At 44.7% G+C, this 27536-nt stretch overlaps 1 protein-coding gene across 2 annotated transcripts in view; it reads right to left on the bottom strand.

Annotated features, from left to right (window-relative positions):
- The window catches only part of LOC119160937 (DNA mismatch repair protein Msh6), a 619403-nt gene that overhangs the window by 535894 nt on the left and 55973 nt on the right, over positions 1-27536 (bottom strand). For both annotated transcript variants that reach the window (XM_075880344.1, XM_037413220.2), the window contains exons 4-7: positions 23078-23112; positions 18018-18170; positions 11606-11656; positions 2780-2865 (exon numbers count right to left, since the gene is read on the bottom strand). In XM_075880344.1, coding sequence (XP_075736459.1) covers positions 2780-2865; positions 11606-11656; positions 18018-18170; positions 23078-23112 — 325 coding nt within the window. The remainder of the gene's footprint in view (positions 1-2779; positions 2866-11605; positions 11657-18017; positions 18171-23077; positions 23113-27536) is intronic.

Below are 27536 nucleotides of genomic sequence, written 5' to 3' on the forward strand. Positions count from 1 at the left end.
GTCTAAATAATAAAGACAAATATTCCACTTGAGGCCTTGGAGGATGGTATCCATCATTCACTCGAAAGTAGCAGGTGCTTTGCAGATGCCAAAGGGCATGACTGTGAATTCATAAAGCCCATCGGGTGTGACGAAAGCTGTTTTTTCCCAATCAGCCTATGCCATGGGTACCTGCCAGTACACAGAGGGCAGATCTAAGGACGAGAAAAATTTTGCTCCCTGTAGGCAGTCCAAGGCATTTTCGATGCGCAGCAGAGGATAGACATCCTTCCGCGCAATTCGGATGAGACGCTGGTAATCCACACAGAACCCGATTGATCCGTCCTTTTCCTTCACCAGCACAACTGGAGAAGCCCAGGAACTGCTTGCTAGACAGTTTATGCCATGTTTAAGCATGTCGTCGACCTGTTTGTCCATGACACGGCTTTAGGCAGGGGACACACGAATGGACGCTGTCGCAAGGGTGTGTTTGCCTGCATCAATACGGTGAACAACTGCTGACGCTCTACGTTTGGAAGTCTAGTCATGGTCAAAGGACGCTCGAAAACCCTGAAGGAGCTTGACCAACTGTTCACGCTGTGCAGGTGTATGGGGGGAATTCATGGATATGCAGAAAACGTCAATAGAAACATTGGTGTCAGTTGCAGGCATAATGGCACTAGTCAGTAGTGATGCCTTGTCAGGAAGCACTGGGTCTTCAGAAATGCACTCCAAGGTCTCCAGACATTCGCCGCGTAGGAGGAGATATGAGCAAGCAGAGACATTGCACGCGTTAAGTGCCACGGAAAAATTCCAGCAGTGGATGATGACAAACGGGAAAACGAAGTTTTGGTGGCACGCACTAGCTATGGATGGTTGAAACAACAGAGTTGAATTAGCGGCATCAGGCGGAAACACAGGAACTAGGACAAAAGACAAAGGCGTGATGTGGACGTCAGCTGCGGCAAACACTTTTGGGGGACTGCTGTCGTCAAGGTCAGGGCTTGGGGTCGTCAATTCGTGTTCAGTGCGAGTGCAGTCGTCGGCGGCTTGATAAGTAGAAAGGAAACCCCATCCTAGTATGACGTCATAGAATGAGCGGGGAAGGACGATAAACTTGATGGCATAAAAAACATCTGGAATAACGACACGAGCTGTGCACTGAGTCATAGCTGCATGTAATGCGAGGTCGCTATTCACAGAGCAAGATTTATAAGCAGCATTGCGACTTTTCTCGAATTGTGGCACAGTTTTTCACTAATTATGGCACAGCTTTTCACTAGTTACGAAAACAAAGGCGCCTGTGTCGATAGGTGCGCATACTTTTTATTGTTCAACGATAATGCAGTTCTTGCATTCGGAACTGCGGCTGTCAGTTTTCCTCTCATGAAGTGCTAGAGCAACTATGCATCTGGGTGTGATCGGTGACGGGGAGGAGATAAACGGCAGGAGCTGAGAGGGTATCGTACTTTCGAAATGGAGGTGTTGTACTGGAGAGAAAGCTTGAGAAGATGCTTAGAGAAAGGCTCTTTACGAGGCAGGTTTTTCTACCAACGAGTTCGAGTGACAACCACAGCCGTCGATTGTCGCCGTCGTCTTCTGCAACAGTGGAGCGCCGCTCATTCAGATTCAGTACAATAATATTATAATTATTGAGGTTTAATGTCTCAATACCACCATGTGATTATGAGAGATCTCGTAGTGGAGGGCTCCAAAAATTTCAACCATCTTGTGTTCTTTAACATGCACCTAAATCTAAGCAAACTCAAGCATTTTCGCCACCATTGAAAATGCGGCCGCGGCGGCAGGGATTTCATCCCGCGACCTGCGGGTCAGCAGCCAAGTGCCTTAGCCACTAGACCATCGTGGCAGTTAAGTTGTTTAATAAAGCTATACTCGTAATATGACACTGAATTGCACACTGAATCATTGAATGTTTCTACCATTCACATTTTCGTGTACTAAACCTTCTTTTACACGTGTTAACATTGCAGCCACAAGCTGCTGTACTAATTGTGGAGCAACAAAAATGTGCATAAGCCCCGTCTCTGTAGCCTTCCCTCCAATGTCAAGATAAGTTGTCGTCGTGCATAGAGGGCACTGCTACGCTGCATTGAGGTATATTACTATGTTGTCCACCTGTGCCATAAACTACACAAGTGGAAGGCTTGACCTACAGTTAAGTTTGACACAAGCATTTTAAAAAGAGGGTTTCGTCAGCATAGCAACTGCTTTGCTTACGTACGCCTAGCTGAACTTCAGCTACTCTCAATAACAGAGAAATAAGTAAGTCAGTGCACAGACGAAAAAATGATAAATACAAATTAAAAACAGGAGCGAAGGTAGAGGCAAATGGGGGGAGTCACAAAACACATTATTTGAAAATAGCAGGTTTGATCCCTGCCGACAGCAAATTAAGTTTATTTCTTCACATCAATATCACTACAAATAATGCCCCCCATGCTTTTATTAAATTTAATGTCTGTTGGCTGTAATTAGTATGTTGTGTAAAAAGAGCCTTCCCTGACCAAAGCAGCTTCCATGGTAAATGAAGAATGATGCAGCTGTTCAAGCAGCAATCCATTCCTAACCTCATCGCTAAGGGCATTTCATGAAAACAGCACAGTCAGAGGCAGGCAAACGTCTCGCACGTATTATTATTATTAATATGCTGGTACTTTATCCTACAAATGTCTGCAGGAAACAAACCTCAAGCTGTCAGTGGGCACATGCATCTATCTTTCTCTTGTCCTGCTTTGTATTGCACCACTTCAACAAAAGAATTGACAAAGCATCTCACCTGCGCTTGCCCTCTTTGAGGAAGTCGTAAGAGAGATGTGCCCATGTCCCACTAGTCACAGCGGCCACAATAGAAGGTTTCTTCACCTACAAAAATAGAGCACACTGAATTAACTGCGTTGAAACCTCGGCGATGCGGATCTCACAAGGTGACCAAAAATATCCGTATGATGCGAAATTCATATAACCAGAAAACATGAAAACTTAGTATGCATCAGAGAAAACCTGGTATATAATTTTCATTCACTCTATCTCAGGGCAGTACCAATGCCATGAATATCACTGAATGATTTACAGTGAAGTTTTTAGACATTAACAATCGTACTTGCATTCGTAAATATATAGTGCGTGCACATAATGAATGAACCAGATGGGCTGTGACCTCATGATAGGAGCGCCTTTCTAACCTCAGCACGTTTTTTTTTATAACAATGTAATGCGACAAAAGTAACTTAAGAAGCACATTCCACGAGATAGATGAAGGCCAGAATCTTTTAGAACCACTGCCCTTTCTTTCCAGTTTCTTATCATGGAGGTGTTAGGGATTATTTTAGGGAAATTTACGGCCATGCTTGCACAATGCGAAGGTTTGCTGAAAATTCGGAAGTCATCAGCTGGTGGGATGGCAGGTGTGCACTTCCCAATCAACCATGCATGTTGATGTTGCGAGGCCGGGCTCCTTGCCCAAGACTGTGTACTTCTTTTAGTCCTCATCCTACTTTCATAGGACGCCTGACTGCGACATGGTCAGCCCTTGTAAACAAAATGCTAAGTCAATGCTATCTGTAATCTAAACTCGAAGAAACTCGAAGGTGCATTAAGACTTTAAAGATTCACGCACACTATCTTGGAGGCTACAAGGTGTTGCTGATGGCAACTGATGGCACAACATGCATGCTCCCGCTTGGGTTCCTGCACTGGCACACGATTGTTGGGTATAATGTGGCAGCATGGGCCCCTGTTCGTACACACGGAGTAGCGTACATTCACATTAAACATCACAAGGCTGAAATCGGTTCATAACGATCGTACTTTATTACACTGCAGGCTAATGGGCTATGGCCAGGATTACAGAAAAATTCATATCACCCCGAAATTTGTGAGAGCAGCGATCAAATCACCAGTTTCATTGTATTTTCATAAATGGAAAACAGACCAGCTCAAGGGACTGTGAATAGAAATACTACCAGACCCTCTATGGAAACACAGCCTAGGGCCATAATCACTATAATCATTGTCACCAGTCACCATAATCATCTTCGCCAACCGTGTGATTAACACAGATGAAAATGGGAAGTGCACATGGACAAGACGGTGTTGATTTTCAACTGAGTTTTTATTGAAGGAAATGATACCTTATTTAAAACGCACTTCGTGACTATAACTGTCAGTCGCAATAGCCCTGAAGGAACACAGCAGGATTTCTCAGGAACGAGGCATGACGTACACAAGGCGCAAAAGACAACGCCGAGTTAAAGCCGAGTTCCCTCTGTCCATATCTGGCCATATCGGTGACACTTGTGGCTTTTTAGTTGGCAGCCATTTCTTTCAGCTGCTTTGATGCAAAAAGCTAGAAAAATCGTAGCCTCCGAGACATGCGTTCTAAAACCAAAAACACCAAAAGTACATCACGAGGTTGCACATCTCGAAGGCCATGCTATTCAGACTTGCATGCCCATCGCATGCAAGCCTGTGCGCTAACAAACAACGTAAGAAACGCAAACATTGTAACAAGATTGCAAAGACTCTTCGCATTCTCATTTTGGAGTCCTTTGCTATTCGTTTTCTTGAAAAACACTACGCCCATGTGTTAAAACCCGCAGATTGCGCATCAAACATAGTGGTGCACTTGCAAGCGCCGCGCAATGCACCAGATCAGCATCGTGGAGTAACGATCGCCTTTTCGTCACCTGCGCGCGAGAAGGAATCTGAACTTGTTTGAACGCGGCCGAAAATTGATCAATGTTTGCTAGAAAAAATGCACTTTCTGGGCTTGGGTGCAGCGCAGAATTCAATATATTGTATGTCCCGCTGTGCAGAAATTCAATATATGGGTGCACCGGTCATAGTTTGCATGAGAAATTCAAGCGGATTTCTCAATTATTCAATATAGCCAATATTTCATTATATCCAAGTTTGATATATCCAGGATCGACTGTATAGCTAGAAAATATTACTCAATATATTTTGTTTAAAAGCACCAGGGCCAGTAATGACCAAAGAGTGCCAGGAGATAGATAGCAACTGACATGAGCTTCATTGCAACAGATGTGATCAATGACTACGTTAAATCGCTGTATAAGGGCCTAAAATAGACTCTCATAGTTGTTGAACCAGAAAAGTGCAGTCCCAGTGAGAAAAACTTCCTGTTCTTCAGCTGCTCAACAGTGCACCAGAGGCTGCAGCGACTTACTTTTTGGCAGTGCTCAGAAGGACAGGATAAGCGAAAATATTGAAGAAAAAAATCCATTTTTTCTTTCTGCTATTTAAAATCTGCAACCTATTCTAAAACAAAATCAGTCATTTCTTCGTTTCAGTGTGAGTTCTTTTTGTTTAAAAATGACATTGCGAAACCTCTGCGGAGGCCTGACACACCCCCTTCCTTACGCCTCACATGTGGGCAGCTAAAAACGCGCCAAAATGAAGAAGGTTAACTTTTTGACAACTATGGTAGGAGTAACATTTGGTCTGCTGAGGTGTGCTTTATAAAACAAGTCCATGTTAAGCTGCAGCCAAAAGCACTTTGCGCACATTGTTTGCACAGTGCTCTGTTTTTGGTCTTCAACCTAATGAGATTCCAAGATAGAAGAAGGTGCTTAAAAAACATCACATCAGCGGCAATCGGCATGTGTCAAATGTTATTGAAAACCAACTGCCCGAGAGGAGTTAGACAAGCACCCACCACCAACGTGGAGTATTCAAAGCTGTCACATTCCTCAGCATGTACCGACAGTAAAAAGGTGACTTTTACTGACACTGGCTATGGACTGCTTTACATTGACCTTTTGAGTGTTACTATCACTGAAAGTTGTGTGTGTAAACATTGTGGAGGAAAGATGTAACTTGTAGACAATGCCACAATGCATTTAACATCTCCCTCGATTGCAAGAAGTGCTCATTTTTTTCAACAATTTTCTACATTGAAGAAAACAGCACCTGGTTTAAGTGTTGTAGCTCAGGCAAGTTGGTTATCCGTGGACTTAGCTTGTATTAGCGCGGCACATATGAAAACAGGAAAAAACAGCACAGACATCAAGAAAGCTAGCACCTACCTTTCGGACAGATTTAAGTTTCACCACAAAAAGCTTGATGTCTAAGCTTTCTTTCGTTTTTAGTTCTGGCCCTATTCTTTTCTGAATGTGCCAAATGCACTCCAGCTTAGAAACTGTAACCTCTCCATATGGCTATGATCCTTGAACTGCAAGGAATCCCTTACCACGTAAGGATGGATGCACGGAAGGCCACCGCACATGTTTTGAAATACATATGTCATTTTTAGAGTTAAAAAAAACACTGGTACAAACAAATGACTGATTCTGGTTCATAAAAGGCTGCAAATTTCATATAATGTAAAGAAAGAAATGTTTTTTTCAATATTCTTGCTCACCCAGTCCCCTTAACTGCTTGTACACTTGCGTAGCATGATAGACACATTTGGTCTTGCTTCAGCAGTATAAGCACTGCAATAAGATCAGCTCGTGCACTTGCCGAGTGTGTTGTGTATCGTCGTCGTACCCTCCACTCGCCACGATCATTTCGGTGTAGTTGCCACTTTATAGTTGAAACACATCATAAAGTGCACTTGGTGTCATCACAAACATGAGAAGTGCAGTTAAACCTGCTTATAACAAACCTCCATATAACGAATTCCTCAATATATCGAATTTTTTCTGTTCCCCGCCGTTGCTCCGTAGAAGCACATGTATTTGCGACCTCTATGTAATAAAGCAGCTGCGTGAGACAGCCCTGATATGACGAATTTTCCCCACGGACATTCTCAAAATTTTGCTCCGTATTTTGGCATTTCGCTACGAGCATGCATCTTCAGCGTGAGTCGGGCCTGCACCCTACGAGCAGGCAATGCACCCGTTCGCTCCGCCGCAGTCGCATGAGCAACTGTGCCGCCCCTCCCACTCAAAAAAAAAAAAAAAAAAAAAAAACTACTTTTGCGCGTTGGTAGTGCCACGCTTTTAGTTAGCGTCACATATGTGGGGCTGCACTGCATGTGGAGGGAGCTTTACCTAATAATTTTCCGCCATATCTGTGTGTCTCTGTGTCGTTTACATTTCGTTTTCAATGCCGTGCGCACCTGCATAGTTTCACTGCGCGAGCATGGTGTGTCGCCCTGCGGCGTTCAGCTTTTTTTTTTTTTTTTTTTTTTTGTGATAGCAATTATGTATATAGACAGTCTTGGCCGTTTCTTTTTTTTTTTTTTTTGCCGCCGCCGCCTTCATTCACTCAATATGTGTATGTATATATATATATATATATATATATATATATATATATATATATATATATATATATATATATATATATATATGTGTGTGTGTGTGTGTGAAAACTCAAAAAAAAATAAAAACACCCGCGTTCGGGCGCTTATCGTTCGAAAGGGGGTGGGGGGTGGAAGAATCGCACGCTTTTGACTGATCGGAACTGGGCGCACAAAGATCACTTCGCTCTTTTCACACAGTCCCTTCGCGTTGAAACCGCACTGATACTCGCCGAGATAGCAAGCGTGCAGCGATCGCGACCACCCATAAAATCCAAGTTCATTATTGCTACTCGAGCGATCTGCCCCCCCCCCCCCCCCCCGCGATCTTTATTCTCGTTTAAGACAGGTGGTTTACTTTCTGTTTGAGCATTCGATGGCAGTTCTAACACGCGAGAGATGTTATGCACCTTCCAGTCGGTAAGGACTGGCCGACTCATTTGATCTCTGCTTCAGCAGCGCTCGCGCGCTTTTACCCGCTCGTGAAAGTTCCGATGCATGAGGGCGTGTTGTCGATTTGAACTTGTTACGAAACATGGCGGCGACAGCAAAAGCCTGCTGAGAGTGTCCATATAATTGCTATCACAATATTATTGCAGTTTTTTACTGTAAAGTAAGTGCTTTGGGTTAGCCCTGCCTTCAGTACCCCTTTTGTTTAATTTGCGTGTTTCTTTTCCGAATTTTCGTAGTGAACCTGCATATAACGAAATACTCTTTCTAACAAATTTTTGCGAGAATTTATCAATTTCGTTATATCCAGGTTTAACTGTATTAAATGTGTGAATGCAGCATTTTAGCGGCTCGGTGATAAACAAAGTTTTGCATTGTTAAATGTCTAACCGTGGTGCTGTCACTTATCAGTGATGCAATGAGACCTAATTTTGCTTGAGATAACCTTTTATTGTACAGTCCTGGTCTTGATCCCACCACAGCAAAACATTTTGGAATTAAATTCTGACACTCCGACCAAACGGTGCGGTCACTGGCGCTAACGCGCCTGCTTTCTAGGCAAATATCAGGAAACTGCTTTGTTTCATGGAGCCGCCACAATCCCATGTAGCCCCAGCGTTTTGAAGATCGAATTACGCAAGATTGGATCCAAAAGAGTTAGCTGATAGCCTCACTTCGTATACATGAGAAGATCCAGCCACTCATTTTAGGGAGGGCGGTCACCTGAAGTAACAGCAAAGAGGGGGGATGGGGTCCTGACTACTTTGTTTTTAGTAGCACAAGCACTCTATTAGAGCATGAATACTGTTAATGTCTGATCACAGTGGTACCTCTTATTTGTCCTAATTCATCAGAGAAGGTGGACGACAAGAACTTAAGAGAGGGTGCTTTGGGGGGGAGGAAACGATAGCTCCTGCCTCCCACTCCGAATCCCTATCTTCCGTCCAACATTACTGAGCACACGGAGCACATACAGCTCAGTGACAGACACATGCATGTGGCCGATCGTTTGGCGTAGAGTACGTGTTTTGATCGTTTGCATTGCACATATGATGAAGGAGAATCGTTCAGGACATTACGCAGCCAGCAGCATTTAAAGGGAAACTCCGTCCATGGTGTCCCACGTAATGGGCGACACAACATCGCATGAAGTTTACAAACCTAAACTTGCCAGTTATGAAGCAACGTACGTTGTTCAGTCTTGAGATACATCCTCTTCATGCACGGATGAGCCATGTACCCCGCTTTTTTGACAGCTCTCTCGTGCAGTTGCACGAGTTTGTGATCTCCGTTGGCAAAGAGTACGTCCCTGCTTTTGGCCCTTTTTATCTCATGCATACCGTATTTACTCGCGTAATGAACACACTTTTTTTCTCGAAAAATCAGAGCAAAGTTATGGGGTGCGTTTATTACGCGGGGTAAATTTTTTAAAAACTTTTTCGGGAGGAGCGAAAAATGCGGTAAAGTTAGGTCGCTTAGCCTTTTGCAATTTTTTTCATACACGCACAATTTTTGGAAACAGCTTCTTTGTTGCACTTTACGCATCTTCGGTGGTTGATGGCGCTATCTTCAGCAAGCTGTCCCCGGGCCGCCCGTGCACGCCATGAAAACGATTTGCGGCTATCTTTTCTGGCAACCGTTTAACTACAACAGTGGTATCCGCTGTGATCTCGAGGGGTGCCCAAAAACGTGCGTGCGCTATGACGCTACGACGCACTTTCCCAACTTCCCGGCAACCTCGTGCGACGACCGTGACGACACCGTTAACATTGTAGCAAGCACAAGGTCGTAGTAGCAAGTAACCAACATAGCAGCAAGCTACCCCCGAAGCATCAAAACGAACTGTTGACAACAAGATTAACGACAAAATATGGCCACCAGCTCACACCTACATGAAAAGTGCCTGTATGCCTAGATAACAAGCGAAGCGAGAATCGGGGCTGCTACCATGTTGCAGAAATCGTCACCATCTTCTCTAGACGACAAGTGATTTTTTCTCGTTTTCCAGAAACCAGCGACGTAATAGTGACGTGATAGCGACGAATGACCCTTCGCGACAGCAAATACTGCTGTTGTCGCGCGAAAATTGGGTGCACGTGGTTGCGATTTTTTTTTCTTTGAGGGGGGGGGGGGGGTGATTTTTTTAGAAAGAGGTGGAAAGGTAAGAAAAAGGGGTGTGGAGTGCACAATAACTGTTTCTTATGTGAGGACACCTCAACTGATACTCTCACAGGGGAACGAAGGGACAGTTAGAGTGAAGAAAAAAGAAAGTAGGCTAAAAAAGAAAGGGGTGGAGGGGGTTCGCAGGAAGCGACCTTCGTCTGCTGGTGAGGGCAGTTTGGTGACCTTCGCTCACTGTGTGCGTACCAGCTGTGATGTCTCTACACTCCCACCCTGGTGAACCCTGCTGTGGCTCACAGATAAGACAGGGGACCTGCTGCGCACAGATAGAAAGAAAAGCAATAGGCTTGGGCAACAGCAGGCGAAGACGAGGATGGAGTGAGCTAAGGTAGTTGAGGGGGGTCTACGAAGTAATAAAAAGTGGAAGAAGTCCAATGGTTGAGGAGGCGCCAGGTTTCGGTTAAAGGGACTGCATCAAGTGAATGTAGATAAGACGAGGGACGTGCTGCGCACAGATAGAGAGAAAAGCAATATGCTTGTGCAGCAGCGGGCGAAGGCGAGGATGGAGCGAGCTGAGGTGGTTGAGGGGGGTCTACAAGGTAATAAAAAATGAAAGAAATCCAATGGATGAGGAGACGCCAGGTTTCGGTTAGTGGGACTGCATCGGGTAAATGTAGAGGGTGCATTTTATTACGCGGCGGGAAAAAAAAACAGATTTTAATGACTGAAGTTGGGGGTGCGTTTATTACCCGAGTGCGTTCATTACGCGAGTAAATATGATATTAACTTCTCGTGCGGCAGTCAAATATTGCACAAATCGCCACTGCGACAAATGGCATTAGCGGGAAATGCAAGAGCCACACAGCTTGACTCAGTGTTGTCTGTTGCCATGTGCCCGCTGATAGCGGCGCATAGTATGCAGAGATCGTATCCCAGAGTTTTGTGGTGTGACGTACTTGCAGTAATGTACAACATTCCGATTTGTTGCTAGAGCATTTACTGCTTCGTCCTTCAGGCGAGTCTGCTTGTTTCAACGTGTCGGGTGATGATGTTAATGATGATACGCCTTGCCACATCACGGACGATGGTACATGATGGCTCCAAAGACCGCCTGTGAGAAGTTTCTGCGTAATAATGCGTTTTAAAGCAGGGTGGTACAGCAGAAGCGGTTTGGCGCAGTGTGGCACAAATGGCTCAGCCCTTCTACTCCTGCCTGTGCTCTGCATGTTTGGTACCTGTAATAGCAAGCCAGCCAAGAGTCTGTTCCTTCACAAAATCGGTACAGCTGAGTCCTCCAGAGCAATGTACCCCGCACCTCCACCAAGCTGTGATGGCAAAAATTGGTTTATTTACAAATGAAATGAAATGACATAGAAGCAGAAAGAGCGCAACTGCTTGTCAAGACCAGTCAGGTTCACCTAGCCACACTGTCTTGGCGCTGGCTCCACTGCTCTTCTTCTGCATTCTACACACTCCCAGGCTTCCGTTACAATATTGATGTTCACGTATTGTCAGTAAAAGTCTGGGTGACAGTGTCATGCAAGATTTGACTACACTTGATGAACCAACTGAATAACCCTGCCTCCTTTCCTGCTCTAGCGCCTTTTATTGCAGGGGCGACGAGGGCCAGATCAGCTTCACAATCCCACACTGCTAGCTAGAATGCCAAGCATGCAAGTACGGCATTCAAAAGACCTCCAACGCAGAAGTTTGAGATTAGGGAAGCAACATAAAAGCGACCTCAAAACATCCACACCAACCTACCTTGGGGGTGACTGCAGGCAACTTCGAGGCAGGCCGCTTGCGAGGGGGGCTCTGCATAAGCAGCAGCAACACAACAAGGCCATATACACATGATCTCAAGAGAGAGCTAAAATTCCGAAGGACTCAAGCCAGAATTAAGAACAATGGCTCCATGAAGTTCCATACTTTTGCGTGATTCTGAATGTGTTCTTCACCATCCATACTAAAGAAGTTACTTTTAGGAGTGCCAAGTGTGCTGTCAGCAAACGCATTTTAATACTGCATAGATTAAGCATTGCAGATGTCAAAGCAAAACACAATCGTTTGGCTTCATTCACAGTGTCAATATCACTGCACTTTTTGGTGCTCTTCTTACAGGGATAATGTGATAGAAAAAGAACTGATAAGTAAAAATTAAGTAGTACTGAACTTTCGCATGAAATTTCAGCACATAATTTGGCTTGTGTAAGTCCGCTTGTTGTAATACAGCTGTTTTGTGTGCCCTCAAGACATTCATATCAACATGACTCTACTGGGTATGCACCATGGAGGAAAAATAGACAGGAGGGGGAACTCGGCTTATTTCTCGCCACGATAGTGTCACTATGGGAAGCGGCGGCAGACGTGACAGCGCCACCTACAGAAGTGCGGCTGGACTGCCGGGCCGGCACGGGAAGCATCGAGCTCGCTCTTGTCTGCTCGCACTCTTGTGTTCGCTGCTTGAACGCCACTTTTTTTTTATTATGAAACTGTCAATAATCCCTTGAGAGCTTCACTTTAATTCACGAATCCGTCTGTTTCCCTTACGATTTCAGTTTTCTTCAATCTATTCAACTTCGCATGCTATAGACTAAAGGCTTTATTTGTGGTGCATCAGCGTGCTACATGCTATCAGTACGAAACAAATGTCGTATGATGTAGCCTGCCTACAAGCGGGAATGGCGGGGGTTGATGCATATTACAGAAAAAAAAAAAGTCGTTCTGATCGGTCTATGCTTTTCTGACACTTGTTTTGTTTTGGGACTTCATGATTTTTGTTAGCTGCTACAAACAAGGAAAGACGAAAAAGACACCACAGATACACCAGAATTCATTCTGAAAGGCCTGTGAAGACCACATATTCATTCTTCTATCAGTTCCTTCCTTTGAAGTGCGGACCCCAGAGCAAGAAAGTGCTGCGGACACACGTCGCTTTCCGAGACCTAGTCTTTGCAAAGCCTGGAGAGTTCTTTTTTTGATGCTGCCGTGTGGTCCTTATCCCGCACTTCGTTCATGCAGTGTTGTCGCATTCATATGCCGATGTAGTAGAAAAGGATTTTTGCGTGCGCATTATTCACAGAGAAACGTGAATTTTAAGGTATCCAAAACATGGTCGATTGTAGCCCAGAAGATGTCATGATCTTCTATACGATTTGCAAAGTAGTCCTCTGCGCAGCAAAGTATCTGTAACAAACGTTTGTTGGGGTGAATGAGGCCACCTCTTATTTTGCAGATGATGATGGAGGCTTTTTTCATGGTCAGAGATTCTACAGTCAGAGACTGCCTGCATTTTTCACAAGGAAACATTTTTGTCAGTTTCCGTGTTAAGAAGCCAATGACGTAGTACAAAACTGCATCCACAACTTCGATACTACTCTCACTCTCTTTCAAGAGGTCTTTGTAGTCTTCTCATTCCCACTCATCAGTTTCCACAAAACCATCCAGCTTCCCTTTCAACTCTGTGAGGTGTGACTCGCCGCTGTCTTTCGCCATAAAAACAGCCCTAAACGAAGAAATATTCGTGCTCTCGTACCTCAGTTTCCCAGCTTTGGTGCTTTCAACAAACTGTACACTGTGAGCATCCGATCACCCTGCAGGAACGATGGCATACTCAGATAGCCGTTTTCACAGCCAGCCTGTCGAGCTTTACCGAAAAATCTTTTAAGAGATCTTGGTTTCTTTTGTCGGTTAAGATGTACTTAAATCCACACTGGTTCAGCAGGTTCTCCGATAGTTCTAGCATCGACAGCATGGTGCCTCGAAGGCTTTCTGCAGTTGATAGAGCCAGAAACATGCCTTTGGAAATAGGTCCACAGCAAACTTCCTAATACCAGTCGTCGAGCGACTTCAGGGAATTCGCGATGCACTCTAATAATCTTTGCATCCCATACGCAGACCCTCTTAAGGATGACGCCTGTTCATTGCGTCGAAGACGTCGTTCATCTGCTGGATGAACGCAATAGTGCCTTCAGTAGTGTTCGTGTGCAATACACCTACTTCAGTGTAGTATTTAAATGAGGAGGCCATCGATCAGCTGAATAATTGAGTGGCCAGATTGACACGCATGAGCTCCATATGTGATGGATATAGTATATGGTGACATGTGACTTCAGGGCAACCTTTAAGCCTCCTGCATTCATGCAATCCTTTTTGTAGACATCAACATAGCAAGAACAGTGCACCCACTTACCATTCACTCTCAGAGAACGCTGCTTCAGGAGCGTGTTATGAACGCACTTCACGAGGTGTGGCACGTCCAAGAAGACATACACCTTCCTTGAGTCGTTCAATGAGTGTTCAAACGAGTTCTTTCTTGAACCGAGTTTTTCATTTATGCCGAGTTTTGTCCACATCTTTCTGTTTGTGCTCGCTCCATCGCAAACAATCCCATTGACGAGCACACCTTCCTTCTCTAGAAGTATGAAGGCCTGCAGCACCAACAGGCTTAGCACTGATCTCTTCATTGAACCACAGGACAGAAACATGCCGCTTGGTTGAGTATAGCTCTCTTCAAACGGATTAAACATGAAGACTAGCGCATGATTGGCCAGGCCACTTGCACTACATTTAGCACAGTCAACTCCCTGACCGTGCTCCACAAATCCGGCGTAGATAAGTGTCTTGGAATTGACACACTTCCGTTCTCAAACCTGCATCTCGTCGAAATGCAGCATTCCGTGCTTTTGGGAGTTCGATTTGGGCCCCAGTTTCTCTTTCAGGGCGACGAAAAAATCTTCGAAGCCACACTTCATTCCTACGTTGGAAATGTATTTTCCGATTGTCTTCACGCAGGGCAATGGCAAGATATTTTGTTCTCTCAAAAATCTGCCGACAGATGGTGTGCGTATATTTAGAAGTAGGCATAGGAGAAGCCAGTCATCCGTGTACCATCTTCCCCGTTTCGCGGAGACCTTTGCCGCTGCTAAACACTATGCCAAAAGCATGCAGGGGTTCTCGGGAAAGCCGGCTTCTTTAGCAAGATCCAAAACTTGCGTGTCTGCGAGGAATTTGAGTTTCTCCATGCTCATTTCAAGCGAGGCTTTCAATATTTTAGTTCTTTTCATAAATTTTTTTGTCTTGTGATACAACGCATCTCGTTGCTTCCCAACTACCTCTACTATCGACCTGTATAGCATACTGAGACCGCTAACACAAGACCTGACAGATGTCTTACCTTTTTTGCTTTCTTTTCGTTTCTTGTGAATATGCAACGTGTTGGCCATTGTTTTGCATTGTGAGCATTGTCTCTGTGAACCATTCAGAAGAACAAGGCAGCTGTTGTGCCTCCAGGCCCCTGTCTGGTCACAAGAGGCACATTCTGACAGGATGTCTGGAAACTTTTTTCTCGCAGGATCTCCACGACAAACGACTTGGTGATAAAATTCCCAAAGCATGCCAATAATATTTCTGGTCCACTGGGCTTCACATGGTACTTCCACTACTAAACGGCTCACTTCGCAACCCAGAACCCATTTTGTTGCTGTATATCCCTCACTGCCCTCGTGGGACGGCATCAATTCCAGGATTTTGAATACGAATGTGGCAGACGACTCTGACGCTTTCATCATATGCACAAAAGAAAAGCATTCGACACCATCAACACTTCCGTAGTGGTGGTTCCATGCAGGGTTTGGCATTGCTATGTGATGTTCACTGGACAACTGCTAGAACCAGTTTGCTGTCGGGGCAGGAGTTCCCGCCTCTAATTTCAGCATCGGCACATCTTCATCATCAGAAGTAGTTGAATTGTAGCTCAGGTGTGGAGGAGGGTTCATGCGCAATGTACTCAAACACTCAGACGTGAACCCCTCTTGGGCAATGGAGCTCACCTTGAAGTTTGTATTTGTTTGAAGGCTGTTACTCTGGTTGCTGGTGGCTACTGAATTTTGATGCACACTATCCGCCTTCACTCTTTTGGGGCTGCTTTCATCGGCAGTTTGAAGTACATTCCGGTTTACTCTGGGTTTTTTCGCTGAATGCAAGTGCAGCGAAACTTCTGGGAAAATGCAAAGAACTGCCCCATGCACCAACGTTGGCTTCTTCAAATGGTCGAGAATGACCGCACCTTCAAGCTCAGCGTAGCATTAGCGCCTGCTCAACATTTCACTGGGGAAATGCTTCTCACAAATGTACGGTAGATCGCGAATGTTGTGAGATCGCGATTCACCCGGCCTATAACTCTTACCCCTTCCTGCAAGCGTTCAGGGTCAGCTCGAGCTTTGAAGGTGCAAATTTTTCAGCGCGGGACTTATATCCACTGTTGCAGTTCGGGACAAAACATTGGCGCCCCGTGTCGATTATCGGCGACCTCTTACAGAGTCAACGTATGTAACGAATCTGCAGCGCAGGAACTTCCGAACTTACGACGTGCTGTTTCTCAAAGCCAGCACATACCTTACTTCGTCAATTCACGTCTGTTGAAAGGTGATGAAAGAAATGTGATTAAATTTCTATAACGAACACCAGTTGTGCATGACATGCTCTGTTCACCATTTTTTATGGCGAATGTTATTAAACTAAAAAAAATGTCGCCTTTTGTTATAACGAAAAACTTACAAAATGCGAAGCCGCAGCGCCGCATCATCAGATCATCTGCTATCTGGATTCAATGGGTCAGTTTGTTCCTTCCATTCAATACAATAGCATTGTATACCTAATATGAATAATAAGGAATATTAGAAATAGGATGCTTTAATCGGGCTTTACCTTTCTAACGCAAACAGTTCTAACTAAAAGCATTTTCTTTCTTTTTTGCGCCACATGGCAACGTAGCGCGAGCAGCCAGTGTGAGATGCAGCCGACGACGCCCCGGCGCCAGCAGAGACCGCGACAGAAAACAACAGTTCGCCAACCTCCTCTCCCAGGGTGACATTTTTGCAGTGCACGCTCGCGCTAGCGCTGGCCCGAAGTTTCCCTTCCTGTATTTCTTGCTCCGTGGTATGCACCATGCACAAAGAAAATCAAACATTTTTGTTCTTCTTCACCTCATCTCAGACAGACATATCACTGAAACATTTGTTCCACTGAATTCAAAAGAAAAATCTAAACTTAACTTGCAAACACGGACACAAGAGAAGTGAAGGCAACACTAACACCAACCTCTGAAAAGCCACACACAGTCAGAAAAGCAAATATGCATGCAATCTTATCTGCGCAAGCCCAGGCAGCCACATAGGGCAGACATGCTGTAGTGTTAACCACAGAAAAAGGGAACAATCGAGATTGCCAAACAAAAACTCTTCACTATCTAATCTCTCTCTATTACACTGTTAAGAGTGTAAATGCAACGATCTGCAGTTTTATACAGGTACAAGAATGGGAAAATGCATTCAATAACACACTGATAATAGCGGCAGCACACGTATAAGCAAACCATAAACAACAAATCCGATCAGTTATAGAAAAGTTATCTCTCATGCAGACAACTATGCGATAGGCATCGTCTTCTGGGCATGCACAGATAGGTTTTTGTGCCTGCTTTTTGTTCGTTGTCGTCAACTTTTGCAATTGTTTGTAGATGGTTCTGCTATTTTAAAGATGAAGTAATTCAGGAGTTCTTGATGAATTTCTACTACGAAGAAACCAGAGAATTGGTTGCTCTGCCACTCTACTTTAAAGGCTTATTATTTGCAAAACAGTTAGTTACTTGCATTTCTTTTGCAATTATTAATTTGGTTGTACTCAGTGTGACCTAATTTGATGAGAACCTACTGAAAATAAATGCCCTGAAGAGCATGCTACTGAATTGCTGGCACGAAATTTCCGCATCAATGAAACTTCATCTAGGTCTAGTTAGTACATAATTTTTTCATGCTAAAAACTTCATCGCACACCAGAACAGACCACAAAGAAAGGATGAAACAAGCACAGTGCTTGCGCTTGTTGCATCTCTTTGCAGCCCGTTCTAGTTTGCACTGAAGTTTTCACCTTCAAAAGATTCTATCATATCACATACAAAATAAACCTGCAGAAATTGTGAAGTTGAACAGCAACGAAGCAGTGGCCCTCTACAAAAGCTGCTCTACTATACTTTTGGCCACCACTGTTTTAGCCGAAAAAGAAGATCAGTACATTTAAGCATTTCCATGAGAAGCATTTGGCACATGTTCTGCTACGTGGTATAGACAGATGATGTTAGTGCACTTCCAGTAGGCCTGGAAAAGGAGTAACTCACTTGTTCTGGTGACTCGGGTGCCGGGTCTGAAATTGTGTCCTCATCCAAACCACTGCTAATTGAGTCAGAATCACTTTCGAAGTCATCTTGGCCTGGATGAAACTCTTCCTCCGAGCTGCTGTCCGAGATAATACATCGCTTCTTGGGTGATGGCTGCACAACAAGGATTAAATTGCAATCATTGCAGCAGTTCTAACACAGACCAGAGAAGCCCTCCTCTTGTGTGACACAGCACTACGGCAATGCCTTCAGTAGGTCATCCACCCAAGTTCACCTCTTCTTATTGCAGGGAAAAATACATTAAGCTATATCTTTTATGCCGAAAGAACTACAGCATCTATTATTTCATGAAATACATTGGCAAAAAAACAGAATGAATGAACGTTTACACATGAAAGTTCCATTTACAGGGCATACGCTATAAGAGCAATATAAATTGCCAAATTCACAGCATTGGTAGCGGCCCATCAACATTGATAGCCCGTCATCGGTGGTTCGATTTGTCGCTTTCATGACATTCCACGCTGTTCACAGATACATTACCCAATCTGTTGTAAATGAGAACTAGTTTTCTTTCTTATGTAGTTTGATTTTCTATTGAATGAGCTCTGAAGTTGTGCAATCGCCCGATGTTGCATTCCAATGGCCAGTTCTTCAGCTCCTGTTGAAGCAAATGTGTTGGAATAACAGAGCGAGGGTGGAAGTCAAGCATTCCAGTGAGAAATTCAGACTGAATTGAGAGGGGGAGTCACTCTGTAAAGCTATTTACCGTATTTACGCTCATAATTTGTGCACCCCTTAAATTTTGCCAGCTTTTCAAGAAAAAAAAATATCTACTCGCATATTTCGCGCTTCCCGACTTTCCCGAGCCAGCTCGCCGGCATACACACCTTTGGACCTTTCGATGTTTTGGCCTGATGCGCGTCGCGCCGAGCAGAAAGCGCAATCAAACAAGCTACAAGTGCAAAGTTGCTTCTTTCGACGAGTTCCCCCGTACTAGGGTCCCTAGAATACCACACCCGAACACAAACCTGTTGACGGGTCGCCAGAACTTCTCTAGCGTTTGGTTCCCCGTATTTCCGAATCTCTACCACCGCATGAACGTCTTTCTGTATCCGAGGCGTGCGAGGGCCTGCCGCGCCAACTGTTCCCCTCGTTGTCAGCGTTTGCGCTGTAATGCACGCATGGTCAATTTCAGACGTTTAGGTTTTGCCATCCGGCCAACACGTTTGGTCCTTCCCTTGTGATGTGCTACAGTAATTATATATACGGCGAAATTGAAGCTCAATGTTTCTAAATTTCGTCGAAGAAAACGGGAAATGTGCTGCCGCAAAACACTTCAAGGGAACGCACTTTAACGTGATGAACGGTGCGATCGGTACGCGAGAAAGCAGAAGAATGCGTGCTTGTTAATACAAGTGTCCTGCTATTGAAGAAGGCCTTCTCAATTTTGTGCGGATGCATAGTTCTTCCGGTATCGCCGTGTCGTGCGACCTAGATTTTTTTATTTTGTTTTATTTTATTCATACTGTTAGCATACATGCCAAAACAGGAGTTGCTAATCTGGGCACACAAATTTCAAAAGTCAACGCAAAAGTGGAACATCTTACAATTTGACACAATGAAAGCAAAAGCAATGCAAAAAAAATAAATAAATATCCAACATTCAATGCACACCCTGCCGCATAACACGGCAGAACACAGGCGAGCAAGTGAGTGCCTTATCACAGCTCAGTTCAACATTTGAAACGCACATTCGAAATCTAACATTGTTACACAGTACAACGTCATTCCGCAACTTATTCCATGTGTCAGTAGCGGATACAATAAAAGAATTCTTGAAAGATTTTGCGTTATGCTTCAGAGGTTTAATGTGTTTGGTGTGCTTTGTCCGCGAATGCGACGTGTCTAGAGTGAAAATTTTTGTTATCTCTGTTTTGTAGATACCGTGGAATATCTGAAAAAAGAATTTCATGCTGTTAATATCCATTCTTTCGTGCAATGTAAGAATATGAGCCCTAGTTCTTAGACTTGTTACGTACTGCGTTCTACGGTAGGAATTAAAAATAAATCTTAAGGCTCTATTTTGAACCTGTTCACATGTAGCGATATTATTTTGCGTATAAGGCTTCCATATCGGGCATGCATATTCCAGCAACGGAAGTACTGTGGTTTTATATGCTTTGAGTTTTACTTCAGGAGTCGCGTCACCAAGCCTCCGATGAAGCATCCAAAGCTTTTTTTGCGATTTATCACAGATATAATCTATATGGCGGTTCCAGTTCAAGCTATCTGTGACGTAAACACCCAGGTATTTATATTCTGACACACCGCAGAGTGGTTCGTCATTTATGACGTAACGAAATAACAGAGGCTTGGTTTTTCTTGTAATCGGCATAAAAACTGTTTTGCTTGGGTTCAACACCATTTGCCATTTTTTGCATTGGTGCTTGATTGGGCTGGTTGGTGCTGCATGGTAGACGAAGAAAGTGCTTAACAGCGCAAACGACAGGAGGGGATAGAAGAGGAGAACAGAGCACTCTGTTCTCGTCTCTTCTATCCCCCTCCTGTCGTTTGCGGTGTTAAGCACTTTCTTTGTCTACCATGCAGTACGTTACTCCACCAAAATCAGCGGAGTGAACGAAAACTTGACGTGGCTCACTTGCCGGGGGCATTGCCGGTAGACGAGAGTTTTGGTTGTAATGGCAGACATAGACGACTCTGCAAATCAAGCAACACTGCTTCCACTACTCGACAACAACAGCTCCGATTAGGAAAGCTCCACTTTGTGCACCAATGATTCATCAAATAATTACAGCAGCACCTCGGAAACTGCGGTGTACGAGCAGGAATTCAACAGAATTTGACAGCGGAATTGAGTAACTACATGCTTTTATTACCTACACTCAAACTTCGTTAGAATGAAGTTGAAGGAGAGCCACAATTATTTCGTTATATCCATTACTTCATTATATCGATAACAGTTTGTGGCAATGTATGCTAAGATGGGCACACACCTATAAGCATGCAAAGAAGAAAACCGCCTCGCGGCCCGGTGTACTGCTATGCGACCACGCGTGCGACGAAAAATAAACACACTCGAATCTCATTCATTCGAACTTCTGGTTCATTCGAACTCTTGCTGCGGTCCCGTCAAAACTATGTGTATTCCAATGGGCAAAAAATCTTTGTATTTCGAACGCACAAGCACTTGTGATGGTCAATTCGAACATACCGCACTCCAAAAATGCTCTCAGCACCATGCCCAATCCTGCGGCAGCACCTCTCAACGCTGCGCATGAAGAAGGGAAAAAAAAAAAGGAAAGAAAAGACTGTGGCGGATTGTTGGCTCTCTCTCAAATGCCAATCTGGGACGCGCCTGTGCCACGCTTCTCCCTTTTCCGTCTCTGCACGTAGAGACCCTTCTCCTTTCAAGGCCGCGCGCAGAGAGGTAAAAAAAAAAAAGCTGTTGCAAAGAGTCGTTCTTTCTCGGTGCAGAGGGCAGCAGCGGAGACGCAGTCGTTGCTGTTGTCTTTAGAGAGTGTTGGCTCTGGACTTAGCCGCGTGCTACTATGCTTTGCAAACTATCTGCGAAATTTATTAACCCGCTGCAAAGCAAAGGTGTGCAGACGGGCATCATCGATTATTTCAATTATTGACGAATGCCCTCTGATTTGTGAATAAATGTAAGTCTTCTGAAGCTTCCCCATCGTGTGTTCTTATAAGTGAGAGGGAAATCGGATTGCACCGCGGCGCTGCTTCTCGGTCATGTGACCTGCTGAGCACTTCCTCAATCCTCTCTGCTGGCTGTGTGAGGAGGAGGGCTCGCTCGGCCGCATGTGGCGTGACTGTAAGGTCGGTGCGGGAGTTTTGAAAGAGCCGCGCTGAACGAGCGTCAAACTCCGCAGAAAACTATAGACTTAACACACTACGGTCGTTTTTTTTTTTTTTTTTTTTTCGATAGACTGGGTTCGTTATATCCATTTACCAGTCAATTTTACTTCGTTACAACAAGGTTTAAAATGCACGGTTCACAATAGACCTTTGAAGGGTAATTTCATTTCTTTCGCTATATCTATTATTCGTTATATCCCGTTACGTTATAAGGAGATTTGAGTGTAGCTTGCTTTAGCCTGTGGGATGAATCTTTTATAGGAAGCATGTAGTTTCGAAAACTAACTTTTTTGATTGCGAGATACCATAACAATTCGTACGATATTACCCAATTAACATGTGGTAATTTGTCATTACATTCTAAATGAGATATTTGAGATCTGTTAGCAGATTGTAAAGCTCTGGTTGGTATGTGGGGTTTAACGTCTTAAAACAACCACCATATGATTATGAGAGACACCATAGTGGAGGGCTCCGGAAATTTCGACCACCTGGGGTTCTTTAACGTGCACACAAATCTGAGCACATGGGCCTACAACATTTCCGCCTCCATCGGAAATGCAGCTGCCGCAGTCGGGATTTGAACCCGCGACCTGCGGGTCAGCAGCTGAGTACATTAGCCACTAGACCACCGCGGTGGGGCAGATTGTAAAGCTCTATTCAATGATACACATGCATGGTATTTTTCATAAAAGTAGAATAATAAACAAAAAGTATTTTTTAAGACCCTCGTGCCCCCTTAAAACAAGATTCTGACTGATTCAGTTAGTATTTGTCGTGGTGGGCACAACCCCGAGGAGCTGGTGCTACGTGCTGTGATCGGAGCCACATGGGAATATGTGCAAACAACAACACCCGCCTGAACTACGCCTGTCACGCTAACATGTAGCCGGGCGAGTGCGTGTTTACACTTCATCTATTAAGCAGTTACCATTAATACCAGCACTCTTGTGCTCTTCACTCGACCACGAAACCTAGCACTTGTCCTGTCTGTCTGTCTCACTTTCTTGGCGTATTATGCAGCTTTACTTTACCGAGTAGCCAAAACATTCCAGATTTTTCCCTGCCACGCCAACCCTGCCTTTAAAATTCAGCTGAATATAACAGATACTTGGTTCAGTACTGGTTCAACCCGACAGCAAAAACAGAACAAGCAACATGAATACCTGCTGATCCTCTTCATCACTGCTGTTGTGGGCAGCTGAAAACACAGAGAAAGAACTGTGAGAAATATTACCAAGTTAGAGCCATGCACATCAGACTGTTTGGAAAGCACTTATTCGTGCAACATGCATTAATAAATACCTTTATTCCATCCATAAATCAACCAATAGACTGTTAAAGGAGCACTGACATCAAATTTACTCATGTCGAAATTTGTGCATCAGGAGTAGCTATCGACCACCAAGTAGCGATTTGCGATCTAAAACGCATATGAGGTATGAATGAATATCTGTAATATTGATTATATATATATGCTATCGAACGTAGTACAAAATGGGCCGAAAGCCGGCCAAATTGTAGAGCTGTCAGTGCTACCTCGCGGTCACGTCGAGGCTGCTGCACAGCTGATGCTGCTTTCACAAAAAAAATGGTGACGTCACTCACACTGGCATTTTGTCTGCTAGGAGCGCACGTTCAGTCAGTCCAGCTGTGTTTCTGATGATGTAGACTAAAGCCCCTTCATGCATTGTCCGCCGGCTAGGTTAAGTAACGCCAACTCGTCCTTCCCCTATCCCTTTAGCCCTGGCCTCAAGAAGAGGCCTCATACTGCCAGTGAAACCCAACTCGTTCGCCCACACAGGATTCACCCTGTAGCAGCTCGGCGCAAAGTGAAGCAAGCAAAATGCGGCTGTTTTTCTTGGGCATCCAGTCCCTCTGTCCATCGCCGCGTGCGAAGTCAACCCACTGGCTGCGTAGAGGTTCGTGGCTTGGAAAGGCATGAAACGCCACATTTTTTTTTTTTTTTTTTTTTTTTTTACGCGCCTCGACCTGCAGGTTCTCAATGCGCAGCGGTTTCCTGACATTCTGGCACGTATTGTCACTCTGAATTATCATACTCACGCTGTGGAGCACATGTCGAACCAGTCCATGCGACGCGATAAATCGCAAGCACGCTTCAACATAGCAAGGAGAGCCATTAGTGAGAGCATGGCCGGGAGTCGGCTCCAAATACACTCAGACCGTCTACATCATTGTTACTAGCGTATCGTCACTCAGGATGGTATTTGTGGAGTGTATCACACCGAAAACGTAGCACTAGTGTCGATGTCACAGGGCAGTCTTTTTTCCGCTTTTTCTCCCTAGCTATTCTGTGCTGTTTGACATAGAATTCAAATAACTTCCACGCGCCGGATGCCAATTCAAATTTGGCCAAGAAGACCTATGCATACCAAGCTATCTAATGATGGGCACATCTCGATCTTGAAATTTGATGTCACTACTCCTTTGATACAAATACAAAAATTCGTACATAATATTTGAACTGACAGCCAAAAAGCTAGTGGCCAGTTCAGAACAGGCCGCACTGACAGCAATGAACTCATCAAAATGTAGCCAGAAAAAAAGATAGTGGTAAATTGATTGATACGTGGGGTTTAACATCCCAACAGATAGTGGTAAATTGTCCCTGAGCCCCAACATGAATAATAAACATTGCAATTATACCAACTGGTCAAAAGCATTCAAGGGAGAGAAATAATACAGATCCATCCAAGTATTCTGGAAGGCCAAAAGAAACAATCATAAACGTTTCTTTTTATGATGCCAGGGTAACCTTTTGTGTTGTGCAAGATAAAGTCAAGTGCCTCATGTTAACATGCTTTCAACTCATAGCTCTTGCACATGCTCACTGATGATGCGAAAAGCAAACTCGCCCTCGAAAGACTCTCTTGAACCTGTTCCCTCTTCTACCTAAGATGTATAAATAGCTGTGCAAATAAAGCAACCGTGTTCTTTATTGAGTGAAACTTGGCTCGATTGTATTTTTCGCTCGAACACCACCAAACAAGGTGTCAAAAGTGCAGCCCAACCCCATCTATTCATGAAGGAATTTGTAAAACCTTCAGAGCTGTTATGCCTAAGTGGCAACATTGACAAACAATAGAAGCTTTTTAGGCAAAAAAAAAAAAAATTGTGCTTTTCCTAGCAGCCTTGGCTCGAGGAGAAAAGCCCCAGGATGAGAGCACAAAACAGCCCTGCTGCTCAATTTGGGAACAGACCATGTGTTGTATATCTACAACTTTACTTTCACTGAAGACATCAATAAGTTGGATGAGTATTGAGCAGCACAGTGAATTAAACATATGAGCAGTACCTATTGCGCAACGCTGTTCACCAAACTATTATCACAACTTTTTTTTTTTTGAGGTAAGTGTAGATAAAAGGTTGAACCTCAATGGGATTTGGGAGCACGCAAAAATATTCGTATCATCCCGAATTATATGAACAAAAACAAGTTAAAGCCGATCGTAAGAATGAACAAGCACACCAGTCTCGTATGCCCCGCGCAACCTGAAATCCAACATATCTGCTCTTACGTAACAGAGGCACCGTTCCCATCCGTATTAGCGGAGCTCACTGCTATACGGGACGGGTTAACAGTTATGATATCCAAAATGGATTCTTTGTCACACGATAAATTGCTTGTATATACGGACTCCACGCAGGCAGTTCGAGAGCTGCGAAAAGTGACCAGCTCCATCGATATAGCCTCCGATATACACCGACTGATCCACTCATGTGCCTGTCCTGTCCGCGTTCTGTGGACCCGCCGGTCTGCACCGGCTCAAGTGGAAGCAGATGCCGCTTGCCATCCAGCGACTGTTCAACACCCGCTGCCTCTACTTCGTTTGTCCCCGAAGGACAGCTTGCTTGTGCACAAAGAAACCCTCCGGCGCTCCACGCGTGCTCTCATTCCTCCGCGTGGATCTGACCTTCCCGGCGGCTTAACTCGCCGAGAGGAGGTTGCGCTCAGGAGGATTCGTGTGGGCGCCGCCTTGACTCCTGCAATCCGGGCTACATGGACATCTGGTGCACAGCCTCCCCCAACGACGTGCCCATTCTGCGTTGCCCCAGCCACAGAGGCAACGCTTGATCACCTATTGGGAACCTGCCCGGGCCTTCACCAGGCTCGCACTCGCCACCTACGCGGCCTTCACCACCACCCCGGCCGACCACCTGACTTGACGCGCTGGACGCACGGTCCACTGCATCGACAACTCCTGGCCTTCATACAGGAAACAAAACTTTTCCTTTTTATTTAACTGATGCCGTAGGGCATACTAGCGCCAATAAAAAAAAAAAAAAAAAAAAAAAGAATGAACAAGAAGTTTATTAGGGCCAACTACTTCTTGCTGAAAAAAAGTTTTGATTGATATGTGGGGTTAACGACCCAAAACCACCATATGATTATGAGACGTTGTAGTGGAGGGCTCCAGAAATTTCAACCACCTGGGGTTCTTTAACGTGCACCCAAATCTGAGCACACGGGCCTACAACACTTCCGCCTCCATCGAAAACGCAGCCGCCGCATTTGGGATTCGATCCCGTGACCTGCGGGTCAGCAGCTGAGTACTTTAGCCACTAGACCAAAAAAAGTCCATGATGTTCTTTTAATCTTTATTCCTTTCACCGTCTCTCAATAAAGCGCCGCAGTTTCCTCATCCATGCTGTGCTCACACTTGGCATCAAAGGGAGGGAAATCAGCAAAACTTATTGAAAATTCACTCGCTTCACCAAACAAACTCGCCGTGAAGTCCAAACGAAAAAAAGTAGTCCTGGAGAATTCACACAAGAGAATTCGAGCGAAAACAAATGCCAAAGCTTCGCAAAACCACGTCTGCATCCGTTTAAAATGATCACATTCGTTATGCCCCTCGTATACACGCCACAGCCGCCACCTTCGCCACTTGACAATTTATTCCATTTTGCCCGTTTCCTGAGCATTAAAATTTGTACCGAGTTCTAGTTATGCATGTAAAGCACTGAAAAGAAACAGTGTACACCTGTACAAGTGTTATTTCAGCAGATACACCTGCAGAAGCGATACGAGCGGACCCAACGACAGCAGCAGCGATGGATTCAGTCGGCAGTGCAGTAGCGAGACACGCTAGGGCATGCCTACTCGCTGCTGCTGCACCTTCTACTTCTGGTGTTTGCAGTGATCATAATCTGAACCAGGCTCTCGATGAACACGTCCTTGTCAAGGTTGTGAGCTTTGTCGTGCTGCGCTGGTAGTTCGCAATTGCGCCGACACGAGCCATTGCTGACGCCTTCGCCGCCATGTTGACTTTGCGGCTCATTCTTTACATCACATGGTTTGCGAACTAGTGCAGTCGGTGTAACTAAAGCCATAAAACAAAAACGTGATCTGCTATCATGTGGTGAAAAAATTTTTCTCAGACTGATTTTTTCACCAAAAGGGCTTGTTTTTGAGCTAGTTGGTGCATACTTGGTGCAGAAGACTGAGGGGCAAAAAACATAACGTGAAGCAGGAAGAGCAGGAGAGAAGACCGCCAAACGTAATTTTTTCAAGTTGGCCTTGCGGCGTGGTTTTCCGACCATGTAGGTGGCGAAGCGACGGAAATCCCAGCGAGTCCTCTGCCGCGTTCAATCTCTTCGAGG

Source organism: Rhipicephalus microplus, chromosome X (genome assembly GCF_043290135.1).
Source record: "Rhipicephalus microplus isolate Deutch F79 chromosome X, USDA_Rmic, whole genome shotgun sequence".
Classification (NCBI taxonomy): Eukaryota; Metazoa; Arthropoda; class Arachnida; order Ixodida; family Ixodidae; genus Rhipicephalus; species Rhipicephalus microplus.